The sequence below is a fragment of the Lipotes vexillifer genome, unplaced genomic scaffold (genome assembly GCF_000442215.2).
Source record: "Lipotes vexillifer unplaced genomic scaffold, Lipotes_vexillifer_v1.1 scaffold120, whole genome shotgun sequence".
Taxonomy (NCBI): Eukaryota; Metazoa; Chordata; class Mammalia; order Artiodactyla; family Lipotidae; genus Lipotes; species Lipotes vexillifer.
Genome location: NW_006791240.1, coordinates 897,618 through 911,618, shown reverse-complemented (window position 1 = coordinate 911,618; position 14,001 = coordinate 897,618). Strand labels below are relative to the sequence as shown.

The 14,001-nt window shown below is 36.9% G+C and overlaps 1 protein-coding gene across 1 annotated transcript in view; it reads right to left on the bottom strand.

Moving 5' to 3' along the window:
• The window catches only part of CCDC169 (coiled-coil domain containing 169), a 56,807-nt gene that overhangs the window by 11,473 nt on the left and 31,333 nt on the right, over positions 1-14,001 (bottom strand). Inside the window, exons 6-10 of the mRNA XM_007464259.1 lie at positions 11,328-11,426; positions 10,832-10,885; positions 4,805-4,833; positions 4,454-4,501; positions 1,164-1,259 (exon numbers count right to left, since the gene is read on the bottom strand). Coding sequence (XP_007464321.1) covers positions 1,164-1,259; positions 4,454-4,501; positions 4,805-4,833; positions 10,832-10,885; positions 11,328-11,426 — 326 coding nt within the window. The remainder of the gene's footprint in view (positions 1-1,163; positions 1,260-4,453; positions 4,502-4,804; positions 4,834-10,831; positions 10,886-11,327; positions 11,427-14,001) is intronic.

The following is a 14,001-nucleotide window of genomic DNA, read 5'->3' as shown; positions in this document are numbered from 1 at the left end:
CATATGTATCTTCCAGACCTAGGTGACAGTAACAAAACAATCTAAACACAAATAGGAGAATTGAATAAAAATTTTAATACCTTAAAAGAACACTTCTTGGGCTTCCCTGGTGGTGCAGTGGTTGAGAGTCCGCCTGCCGATGCAGGGGACACGGGTTCGTGCCCCGGGTCCGGGAAGATCCCACATGTCGTGGAGCGGCTGGGCCCGTGAGCCATGGCCATTGAGCCTGCATGTCTGGAGCCTGTGCTCCGCAACGGGAGAGGCCACAACAGTGAGAGGCCTGCGTACCGAAAAAAAAAAAAGAAGAACACTTCTTGTACCCTCATTCTATTTCCACTCTATACTTGAGTATCATGAACGCTTGGCAAAGTTTGGTCCAAAGGGCCATCACTATAAATTAATAAACATAAAGTTTGGTCCAAAGGGCCATCGCTATAAATTAATAAACATCACTAGGCCATCACTATAAATTAATAAACATCATAAAATGACTTAAATTACCATGTGCTAAGTGGCAGGACCTTACAGTTGAGTAAGTATTAATTTTCTAGAATAGTAGGAAACCTTAGCAATTGTATAGTTTGCCTCAGTCATTTTACAGATGTGGGAAATGAAGATGAGGTGAAAAAACTTGCCCCAAATGTCCTAAGTTCACAGCAGGGTGGGAACTATACCCAAGCTGATTCCTGTTTCCACAATACCATGATAGTTCAAATCAAAGTTTAAAATGCATCTGATTTGCAGCTTTGTTTAAACCTTGAGTTTTAAAGAGCTGAACATGATATAGCGTAAAATAGCAAAAAGTTTTGATGAATGCACATTTTTAGCTAACAGCCAACTAGAATCCAAATAAAATAGCAATGTTACTATCAGAGCAGATCATGGGTATATTATTAAAAGCAAGTGTAATGATGTCAACCTTAAGGCTTTCTGGGATATTTTTAAAATCATAAGAATGCTATTATATAGTATAGGGTCACTTGAGAAAATTACTTTCATAGAGGCAAAGGAACAAACTTCTGGAAGAAGAGCTAAAGAGAAGTTCGATAGCTCTTTCTTATCTATTCCAATCCCTGAAAAGTGTGTGGAACATTAACTTCACAAGTTGAAGATTACAGATGAAAAAAGGGAAGAAATAGTAAACCACACAGTTCTGGAATCACAGATTGAGTTTTGAAAGATGGTTTGATCTTGAAATCTTTTTTACTGGTCCTCTCATGGCATTCATTGTCTTCTGATTAACTGAATTACATCTTCCCCTGAAATAAAATAAATGTTAATCATGACTTTTCAGTCGCCGTTGTGTACAACAAAAACATTGTATGTCACATGGGGAGGACTGTATATTTCACCTAGTTGACCCAGCTCACAGTCCTTCATAAAGAAATTTCCCTATGCAGATTTTCTGCTTACTGTATAATCCTAAACAGCCATATGTTACACCATATCATCTCGTCAAGCTAGAGAGGCAACTAGCTCAAGAGTAGATAATCCAAAGGCTTGGAAGCAGCGCATGAGACGGCCTAATGTGGAGAGCTTTGTCCGAAGAGGGATGAGATGGACCATTCTGATACTTGCCTCTGGAAACGTAAATTAAAGCTAGGAAAATACATAGAGAGAGGCCATGAAGTAGAGCAGGGACAAGGTGGAAATAAGGATCCATGAGTAAACCAAAGATATGTGACCTAAAATTACAATAAAATTGAAACTATGATATATACCAAGGTCTATGATATAAAAGTGATATAGAAAGTGAAGATAGCAGTTGGTAATGAGAAGAAAAATGAAGTGGAGAATAAACTAGGGGTCTATTATACTACAAATAGTAATAACACCATTTTTATAGCACATAATCTGTGTGAGGGACTGTTCTAAATTTTATTTATTTATTTATTTATTTATTTGCTCCTATCAACTTCACAAAATCCCTATGGTGTAGACACTATCATTAGCCCTGTTAGATAGAAGAAAGAAACAAAGTTATATAGTTAGTAAGTAGATCTGTAATTTGAATTCAGGAAGTCAGAGTTCAAAGCCTGTGCCTTTAATTTCCATTCTATATGGCAAATCACTAAGGTGATGATCCATGAACATCTGCTAAGGTCTTTAAAGCTTCCCTGAATTCTAATTCTAATATCTGTGGGCCCAGTTATATTGGAATTCCTGTTCTTAGATTTCCATGGGATCATCTTTCCCTTACTGACATATATCTTTATAAAGCCAACTTCCCCGTATGCTCACTTGATGTAGTAAGAGCCAGCTTCAATTCCCTGCAAGGTGCTTTAAAAATTATTTTTCTCAGGGAGTGATGTCAGCAAAAATGACGGAATAGAGACCTCCAAAAATTATTTCCTCCATAAAAGCAATGAGAAAATCGGCAAAAATGGTCAGAAGCAACTTTTTCAGAAGTCTAAAAATTAACCAAAGGCTTGCAGCAATCCTGGAGAACTTAATAAACACACACACACACACAACTGAAACTCTGCAAGAACACTAAGCATTGTAATATTTTAACTTGCCCTACCCTGCTTTCCTCAGCTCTGTGGTATTGCTGTGAAGAAACTGACAAACTAATCCTAAAATTCATATGAAAAAAGGGACTCTGAACAACCAAAACAATCTTGAAAAAGAAAAATAAATTTGAAGGACTCAGACTTACTGATTTCAAAACTTTCTGAAAAGCTAGTCATCAAGACAGCATGGTACTGGCATAAGGACAGACTTATAGATCAATGGAATAGAACTGAGAGTCTAGAAATAAACATATGTTTATGGTTAATTTTTTAAAAGGGTGTCAAGGCAATTCAACTGAGGAAGAATAGTCTTTTCAGCAAATGGTGCTAGGACAACTGAATAGACACATGCAAAAGACTGAAATTGGACCCTTATTTCACACCATATATAAAAATTAACTCAAAGTGGATCAAAAAGGAGCTAAAACTATCAAACTCTTGGAAGGAAACCTGTATAAATCCTTATGTTCTTGAATTAGGCAATGATTTCTTAGATGTGATACCTAAAGCACAAGCAACCACTAAAGTGATCCTACGAAGCCAATATCAATTGGACTTCATCATCAACAAAACTTTCAGTCTTCAAAGAACATCATCAAAAAGAAAAAAAAACCCACAACTGGAGAAATTTTTTGCCAATCATATATCTGATAAGGTCTAGTAACCAGAATATATAAAGAACTCTTACAACACAACAAAATTAAGACAAACAACTTATCAGTAATTGAAAAATGGGCAAAGGACTTGAACAGATATTTCTCCAAAGATAATATACAAATGGCCAGCAAATGCATGGGCACTAAGTATCTAACAAGGGTCCCTGGAACACAAAACTTTATATGTTGTCACAACTCATTGCTGGAGGAACTAAGTCTGTTCCTATATGACTCCACTGGGGGACTTTTAGACACTTGTGCCTGGTTTCCTCCAAACTTCACCTCATACACCCTTTTCCTTTGATGATTTTGCTTTGTATCCTTTTGCTGTAATAAATCTTAGCTGCGTGGGCACATAGATGCTGAGTCCTGTGAGTTGTTCTAGTGAATCATGAACGGGAGTGGTCTTGGGGCCCTCCCAACACAGAAGAATAGTAGTTTCCAGAGGGAAGTCCTTTTCCAGAATTTACTTTAATGTTTTAACTACACTGTATTTCCACTGATGAAAATGTACAAAGATAATGAATTATAATTTAAAGTATTTATGACTACTCAAGGAAGAATACTTATTAGTCTAGCCAAATATTGAACAAAATGTTGCTTTCCCATGAATCTTCACCAAAGAAACTTGCTATATTGCATGCACCTTGAATGACTGTATTTGAAAAGGATTCTGATCTATAGCTAATTTATATCTTAATTTACAATTTTTATATTGTTAAGTTATATATGAATATCTTCCCTATGTGAGGTAAGATTATAAAAGAGAAGGATTGCCTGAGTAATTCTTCTGTACTTAGTACAGGACCAGGAAAAATCATGTGTAGATATAACCTCCTAAACTCATAAAATGTTCCTCTGTTCTTTATTCATTCTTAATTGTCTTTGTTCACATAGGGAAACACAGTTAAAACTGCACTGGCATCTACATTTATTTCAGTGTCCATATTTCCTCACTAAAAAGGTTAAGGCTGATAATTTAATTGGATTATATCGTTGGTAATGGTGTAGTTGTATGCTCTACTTGGGAACAGTATTATTCTAGCTTGGAAAACAAGATCTTATCATGTTTGAGGACGAAAAGCATTCCTGGAACCTACAAAATATATATAAATAGTGAATGGAGAGAACAAACTTCTTTAAGTCCTCTTATCATCTGCTATTTTACATTGTTGCTATAAAATCTGGACGTTCAACTTCCAAAATACAATGGACACCTGTTTTGTGAGTACCATTCACACGTGAATATAATTAATTAGAAAGGAAAGATATAGTTAGACTTAAGTTTTCACTAGATTCTCTTTCATTCTAGGCAGTTGATCCATCTGTTGCCTTTTATTTATTTATTTATTTAAAGGGATTAAAAAGAATTTAATTGAAGTATAGTCTACAAACACAAAAGTACACATATAATAAATGTACAGCTTGTTAAATTTTCATAAACTCAACACTTCCATGTAAGTAGCATCCAGATTAAGAAGTAGTACGGAATGCCTTATTGTTTTTTTTTGAACATCTTTATTGGAGTATAATTGCTTTACGGTGGTGTGTTAGTTTCTGCTGTATAACAAAGTGAATCAGCTATACATATACATCTATCCCCATATCTCCTCCCACTTGCGTCTCATCTGTTGCCTTTTAGAAACTTGGTAGGAGCCGGAGACCTGAAACACAAATAGTTGAGCATTTATCCTCTTATCTCATGATTGCTTTCAGAGATAAGAGGAACGGTCAATTCCCAATTAACTCTTTCCTAGCCAGGTCCTTTTGTAGCATGACTAAGAGAAGCTGACGAATAATGGGAAATTCTGGCCTTCTCCAGTATTATCAGGCTTCTAAAGATTCTGGAAATCCCTCTATCTCAACCCCATAGTCCATGCAATTTTTAAAATAAATATAGAGTAAATTATGAAAATCATATCATCCATTTGGTAAAGACCATTAAAAGTTTTTACAGACACTAAATATAAATAATATATGTACTCTGCCATTAGGGTTGATAAGACAATAGGAGCTGTAGGTATCTTGAAATGGAAAGACAAGATCAGATTTTCATTTATTGTCTATTTTTAGATTCTTCCAGGATACAAAAGTGGACAACCTTGTGGGTGATGTAAATATAATCTGCAATTCAGGAAAAATTGAGGCTGATGACCTTAGAGATGGTAACTGAAGCCATGAGTAAATGAGATCGTTTGTTAAGAGCACACAGAGAGGTAAGAGAGTTGGTGATATACACTTGGAAAAGCAACTTTTAAGGGATAGGAGAATCACTAAAGATAGGGCCATCATTTAAACAACAGGAAAACCCAGGAAAATATACTGGCATGGAAGTCAAGGGCGGGGGTGATAGTTTTAAAAAGAGAGCACAGTTAGCAGTATGAAATGCCTCAGACATGTCTGCTACCAGGAGGCTTGAAAAGGAGTCATTGTATTGTATTTGGCTATTGAGAGATAAAATCCAGTGGTGGGGGCAGAAGGCAGCTGAAAGAGGTCGAGGAGTGAATAGCAAAGGCAGTGAGGGTATTCACTCTTTCATGAAGTTTAGCTGAGAAAAAGAAAGCTAAGGTAGTAGTTTTATGAGGATAGGGCAAAATAGAAGTTTGTTTTTGCTGCATTTTGGTGGAAGAGATGAGCATGCTGCAGACAAAGGACACACCACAGTCAGTGGAAGAGAGATTGGAAATATGAGAAAATAATTATGAAATGAGTCCTAGAGGCAGCAGATAGACTTAGGAAGAAGTATGGGATCCTTTTTCTTTAAGGCAGAAGGAGGAACAGGAAAGATGGATAAAGATGTGAATACATTTGAAGGCAAAAGGGAAGGCAGTTGGATTTCACACCTGAGGAACTCTGCTTTGTGAAGCAAAAATGTTAACTAATTTTCTAAAAGTGACAACTTTGGACCAGAAGATGGAATTCATTCATTTATTCACTCAGCAGATGTTATTGAGCATCTTCTATGTGCCACCACTACATTAGGCACTGGGGTACAAGGACAAATTGTGGTTCTTACAATCTATTGGGGAAACAGCAAAATAAATAGATTGTACAATTTGCTGCCTTAGCAGAGGTTTGCATAAGTGCTTTGTAAGCATACAACAGATGCAACTAATTCTGGCTTTAGGGGGATCCACATGGAATAGTAGCCAATTAAGAACTAGGGAAAGGACATTCCCGACAGAGGGAGCAGCACAGGCGTCAAGGTATAAAGCAGATGATAGACACAGGAATCACATATATCATTGGTCTGGCTGCAGTACAGGGCATAAGTAAGGACATAGCTGGAGAGGCAGGCACTGCGTGTCAGACAGGACCTTGTAAAACACACTGAGCAGCTTTGCTGAGATCCTTTGGACAATGCAAAGTCACTGAAGTTTTATACACTGAAGTGTTCTTCACCTGTATTTCAGAATGATTGCTCAGAGAGCAGAGAAGAAAAATGAGTATGGTGAGGACAAGACTAACAGCTATGCTGTTGAGATTATATCTCAAGTCTACATTTAAACCTGGGAGCTCTATTTTCAAATGAACAATAACAAGATAGAGTTTTCGAAAAAGGCAACGAAACAGCTGGATAGTCTAGAACCTATGTCATGAGGAATGGCTAATGTAACTTAATATTTTAGCTTAGGGGGTAAAAAAAGCTATGAGAAGACGGAGAGTGTTTTCAAATCTTTGAAAAGCTGTCGTATAGACAGAGTGTAGACTTCCTCTTCAGAGGATGGAACTAAAAGCAATGGGTTTTAAGGAAGTCTCAAAGAAAAAGAAGAAGGAACAGAAGTTTCAAGGAAGAAAAATAAGGAGTTGATGCTTTAACAAGCCTAAAAATTAGAATTGCCTTAGAATCAAACAGAGCTGCCTCAGGTGCCTTATCTGGAAACCAAAGCATTATATTCAACAACTCTCAGATGCATTTCTAGAATTCTCTGTTTGTGGGAATAGAAGTTAAGTTTATTGTGTGTTTCAACAAGCTCTAGTCAGTCTTTCTGCCTGACTGTGAAGTATACAGTGCACTGTACAGGCATACCTTGCTTTACTGTACCTTGCTTTATTGCACTTCGCAAATAAATCTGTAGAAATTTTTCTACAAATTCGAGGTTTTGTGGCAACCCAGCACTGAGCAAGTCTATCTGCACCATTTTTCCAACAGCACTTGCTCACTTCATGTCTCTGTGTCACATTTTGGTAATTCTTGAAAAATGTTTCAAACTTTTTCATTATTATTATTATACAATCTGAGAAAAGATTCCTTTCAAAATATTACTGCTCATTGACAATGCACCTGGTAACCCCAGAGCTATGATGGAGATAGACAACAATTGGTTTTCATGTCTACTATCACAACCCCCATTCTGCAGCCTATGGATCAAGGAGTTATTTTGACTTTCAACTCTTACTACTTAAGAAATGCATTTCGTAAGGCTATGGGCTGCCATAGTGATTCCTTTCATGGATTTCGGTAAAGTAAATGGAAAACCTTCTGGAAAGGATTCACCATTTAGATACCATTAAGAACATTCATGATTCATGGGAAGAGGTCAAAATATCAACATTAAGAGGAGTTTGGAAGAAGCTAATTCCAATCCTCGTGCATGACTTTGACAGGTTCAAGACTTCAGTAAAGGAAGTAACTTCCATCTGATGGAAGTAATGAGAGAACTAGAATTAGAAGTGGAGCCTGAACATGTGACTGAATTGCTACAATCTCATGATAAAACTTTCACGGTTAAGGAGTTGCTTCATGTAGATGAGCAAAGAGAAGTGGTTTCTTGAGATAGCAATCTACTCCTGGTGAAGACTGCTGAAATGACAACAAAGGATTTAGAATAGTACATAGATTTAGTTGATAACAGTGTCAGGGACTGAGAGGATTGAGTCCAATTTTGAAAGAGGTTTTACTGTGGGTAAAATGCTATCAAACACCATTGCATTCCACAGAGAAATCATTCGTGAAAGGCAGCGTCAATCCCTGTGGCAAACTTCACTGTGGTCGTATTTCAAGAAACTGTCACAGCCGCCCCACCTTCAGCACCCACCACCCTGATCGGTCAGCAGCCATCACCGTGGAGGCAAGACCCTCCACCAGCAAAAAGATTCTGACCTGCTGGAGGCTCAGATGACGGTTAGCATTTTTTTAGCAATAAAGTATTTTAAAATTAAGGTATGGATATTGTTTTTTAGACATAATGCTCTTGCACTACAGTATAGTGTAAACATAAATTTAATATGCACTGGAAATCAAAAAATTCCCGTGACTTGCTTTACTGTAATATTTGTTTTATAGTGGTGATCTGGAATCAAACCTGCAATATCTCTGAGGTATGCCTGTATAACCTTTTTTTAATCTTTCATTTTTCAAAACTGAAATATAATTGATGTACAATATTCTGTAAGTTACAGGCATATATTATAGAGACTGACAATTTTTAAAGGTTATACTCCATTTATAGTTATTATAAAATATTGGCTATATTGCTTGTATATTCTTAAAAAGCAATGTCTTATACACGGTATAACTTAGAAGAATCCTGAGATGTGGAAACTCAGTTTCAGTCAAAACAGTGAAGCCAGCAGAAATATAAACAGCAGACTCAGCAAAAAGCTCTAGTTATCTACTAAAGAATCAATTATTTATGTATTCAGCATGGGAAGAACTGCAAATCATTCACTGACCTTTCCAGTCACCATAGTATCCACATGGTCAGAACCATTTTGACTGTAAAGATTAACAATTCACTCTAGAGTGAAAATCCTTATTAACATTTATACAGGGAAACAGGATTAACATCTTCCTGGGAAGCTGTTAAAATAGGCTTTGATTGTATGCTCAGTGATCCTGTATAATCAAACTAGGAACTATTCCACCCAAATGATTTTTTCAGATAAACAAAGCTAAAGGAGGATGGCTAAGGCAAGTAGAAATTCTGATGCCCCTGTCGCAGAGAGAGGGGCTAGGGAGATCGGGAAAGAAACACAGGAAAATAATATTCACCATTTACTGGAATTTAGAACCAATTATGTGCCAAGCATTTCACTCAGCACTTTGCTTACATTATATCTCTAAACCCTCACAAATCCCCTGCAAGATAACTACAGTACCACTGCTTCCCTTCTACAGAGGAAGAAAGAAATTGAGGCCCCAAAAGATTGAACCACAGTTAGGCACAAATCTGATATTCAAATCCAAATTTGCAGTGACTCTAGAGTCTGTGGTCTTTCATCGTATCACGGCCTCATAAGGGAGGTGGCCTTTTGCTACACCTTGAAGGAGGCAGAACTGGAGTGTAAGAGAAACAACGTACTCCAAGTAGAGAACATGGTCTGAGGAAAGGAATGTGGGTGCCAGTGCTGCAGGGCTTCCAGCCAAGCATCCAGAACCATAAAGTTTGAAGTGATTGTCCATTTTCTGGATAAGAGACTACTGTGAGTGACGCTATTTTGTCTCAATTTCCTGCTTACCTTCACTGGCACTAGAAGTCCAAGCCTCCCTTTATCCCCTATTGCCCTGACTCTCATTCTCAAGTTGTTCTATGCATCCCCTTGTTGGCTCCAATCCCCAGGGCTAACTCCCTTCCTCTCAGTCCTTTCACTGAACCTCTGGAGACTCCAGATCAGTGATTAGCCAATTACCTTTATGGCAAAACCAGCCCTCAAGGTCCTCTCCCTCCTTGCCTCATGTAGCTATGTCCTGACGACTCCGGCCCTCTTTCTGGCTCTTCTTCCCTTGACTATCGCTGTTGAAACTCTTCAGAGCTATAGCTTAGACTATCTCTTCTTTTCACCCTGTGTATTCTCCCTGATGCATTTCATTCATTCACATGGTGTCATTTACCATCTCTGTGCTAATAAGTTCTAAATCCATATCTTCAATCCTGATCTTTTTTTTTTTTTTTTCTGAGAGTCATATATCCAATTGCTCTTTGGACACTTCCATTTGGATAATGCACACTGAAAATTGAATTCATATCCTAAACTTAAAACATATACCCAAATAAAGTTAATAAACATTAAATATTTAAATGTCAAATATTAAGCCATATAAGTACTAAAGAGATGTGATGAATGTTATGAAACACTGAGGTGAAGATAGTCTTTTAAACTATGACATAAGAAGCCATAAATAAAAGATAGGTCTGACAACATCGAAACAAACTCTATATACCAACATCATAAATAAAATGAAAAACCAAATGAAAAACTGGAAAATATGTGCAATGTCTTTCATAATTCACTGATCACTTTCTTGTCCTGTCATTTATAAGTATACACTTTCTAGCAATAGCAATGCTGGGTCTATCTTAGACTTCACCATGCATAACTATGAGGTAAAATGCCTTAAGTTTCATGACAGCAGAGGGATAACCACTTATTTGTTTGAATTCTAGCAATTACAAATGAAACTAAAAGAACAACTAAGGAAGCAAATATGCAAAATACACTCTTAATATGGGAAACTTTTATCTCATTTTTACCTTTTTATAAAAGTTATATGTTTTCCTTTTCACCCTCCATATACAGAAATTTGGTACCTTTGTTTCCCATAATTCCAACAGCTGTTTCCCTACCAAGCCAAGCCAATCAAAAACTTAGAAAAGTGAATAACATAATTTACAGTAAGAGGAAACTCTTAGAACTTGGAAGTAAAATAACCAAACTTACCTGAGACCTTTCAGCAAGGTATGTACAGCACTCACGGCTGGTCTTGTGGTAACCCTAGGTGAAAGATACAGAAGTAAAGAATCCAGCATCAGGGCTTCCCTGGTGGCGCAGTGGTTGAGAGTCCGCCTGCCGATGCAGGGGACACGGGTTTGTGCCCCGGTCCAGGAAGATCCCACATGCCACAGAGCGGCTAGGCCCGTGAGCCATGGCCGCTGAGCCTGTGCATCCGGAGCCTGTGCTCCGCAACGGGAGAGGCCACAACAGTGAGAGGCCCGCGTACCGCAAAAAAAAAAAAAAAAAGAATCCAGCATCAGAGAAGATTTACAATACTAGCGAAACTACTGCTAAGTTAAGTTTATGTCGCTATGCTTTTTCAAAGTAGTGTACAAAATAGTTTTGTAAGTATATTGTGAGAATTATATAGTAGGTTTGTAGATAACATACTAAAAATCATGGCAGTTCCAAAGGGACGTCTTAGTATAGAATAAAAACAAACCTTTGACTCTTGTTCCAGTCTCAGTGCAGAGTCTTTTACTTGATTTTCAAGGCTCCTTTTTTCTTTCTCTTGTTGTTTAAGCAATGTATTTAAGGCTTCCTGAAAGTATAAACAGTAAATTTTTACATGTGCTCACATTCTAAATAACAGTAAATATGACCACCAATTTCTTCATTGACAAATTCCCTCTACTCTGTATCAGTCTGTGATCTCAGAAATCTTTAATATGTACCTTTTCAGTAATAGTAATAGTAATAATTACAATATTCATTGAACCCTAGCAATATGCCATGTGCTAAGTGCTTTCCATAGATTATTTCATTTAATTTTTATTATAGCCATGGAGATGGCTAATATATTTATTTCCATTTTATTGTTGAGAAAACTGCTAGAGGTTAAATAACTTGCCCAAAGGCACAGAGCTAATAAATGGTAGAGCTGGAATTAGAATCCAGGTAATCTGACTCCAAAGACAACACACACTAACAATTATTGTATGTGTATTCATAAGATTGTTACCAGGGTAACACAAGCAGAGTGTTAGAACAGGCGATAAGGTTGATAACGAAGGGAATTGTGAAAATATTGTAGAGTAGGACAGTTCTGGAATCTAAGACATCAATCATCACAAATACCCCTCATCACAGATAGCTGAAGCCGAGTAGAGAAGAAGGTTAGCCAAGTGCCAGAGCAATAATGCACTACACTGATTTGGTTTAAAATTTGAATTCCTAAACTAATAACTGATCTTTTCCAGTAACTCCAATTATTTCCCATATTCTTACATATTAGATTTTAAAATCGCCAAGTCAAATTCTACACAACTCTTGTTGGTCATGATCTAGGTCACCAAATTTATTAAAAGACACATTCAAATAAAAATGGAAGCTGCCGATTTAAATCTCCACAGAGCAAACTGCAAGTTATTTTAGAGCGCATACCCTTCTCCTGAAACACAGCTCATTCTTGAAAAAAATTTGCTTATTCTCTCTTAGATACTTGTTAATAACTATTAAAAGTGTAAAAATTGTATTAATAGGAATAATTAGGTCAGCTGAAACAGGGCAATTTCTAGTCTCTAAAAATAACAGCAGTGATAAAACAAATCCTTTGGAAGTGACAATTCTCCACTATGCATATGTGCTTAACATCCCTGTTAAAACATGATCAGTGATGTTTCTCAGACAGGCATTATTTGTCTTCAAAAATTATGCACTGGCGTCCTGAATGGTTTCCATCCCCCTCCCCCAAATACAAACTTGCTCCAGAAGAAAATCAATGAAAGCCCTGTAAATACAAGAGGATAAACCGACTGAGTTCGCTATAGAAAATCAAACCCTTATAAAATAAACCAGTGCTCAAGGATGACAGTTTTTGAAGGGACAATCAGGGAGTGATGGATATAGTTCAAAATTTTGCTGCATAGACCCTTTCTCCAAGGATTCCAAGCTTAGCCTTCCATAGTAATATGCTTCACTTACATCATTTGTTAAATACATTTTTAGAGATGTAAAATAGGATCTAATCATTTTTAATATTGAGTCAATGGGAAAATGCACTCCAAATTCTAAAAGGAAGTAATTTACAAATAAACAACTGGAATAAAATTATTTTTACATTAATGAGATATGGTCCAAAACTGAATGAGATATGGTCCAAAATTCTAGAAGCTCATACAAGAAATGTAGATAGGAAAGACACGAATTCAAGAACTGAAGCAAAGTATCTGAGCAATAAATAAGAGGCAAGGTAAGATCACTAGGGAAGGCCTTGGTTAGCGAAGCCTTGGTATATGCTAGTTTCGGGAGTCTACACACTGGGAGCTATTGAAAGTTATTAAAAAAGTGACATGATGAAAGCAGAGGTTTAGGAATATTAATCGAGAGGCAGTTTCTATGACAAAAGGATGATTTCTGTTACTTGTTGGTGTGGATTTGCAGTTTTAACCTTTGAGGTTTAAGCATTTTTAATATGCTTTCTCTGTGTTAGAATATATCTTGCTGCTATTCCCATGCAGACTGGATTCCTTGTCTTGTCTCCTAATTTTACAATTCATTTATTTATTAAAAAATATTCATCAAGCACCTCCTGTGTGTCAGGCATTGTGGTAGGGATACCACAGTGAGAATTACAAACCTAGGCCCTATCCGCATGAAGCTCAGAATCTAATAGGGTGCCTATTAAACCACCAATGTGGTTTGCATTGGTGAATGTTACACGTAAGCTTGAGAAGAATCTGTGTTCTGCTGTTGTTGGATGGAATATTCTATAACTGTCAATAGACTGAGTTGATTGATAGTGATGTTCAGTTCAGCTATATCTTCATTGATTTTTCTGCCTTGATTTATCAGTTGCTGACAGGAGGTGTTACGTCTCCAACTTTAATAATGGATTTGCCTATTCTTCCTCCAGTAATTCATCACATTTACCATATAAGTGTTCCTATCAGTTTGTGTTTGCAGCAGCTTCTGTTCCAGGTTAAGCAGATCTCGGTGACTGTCTGGATTTGTCTATTCATACAGATTTTGGGGTGGGAATTTTTCCTGCAAATTCAGATTTCTAAGGAGTCAAGAAGAGTCATTGATTTTCAGGTTATCCACCTTTTTTTGTTATGACATGATTGATGACTCCCAAGCACTATACATATTGGAGCTGAAACCAGAAGTCACAAACT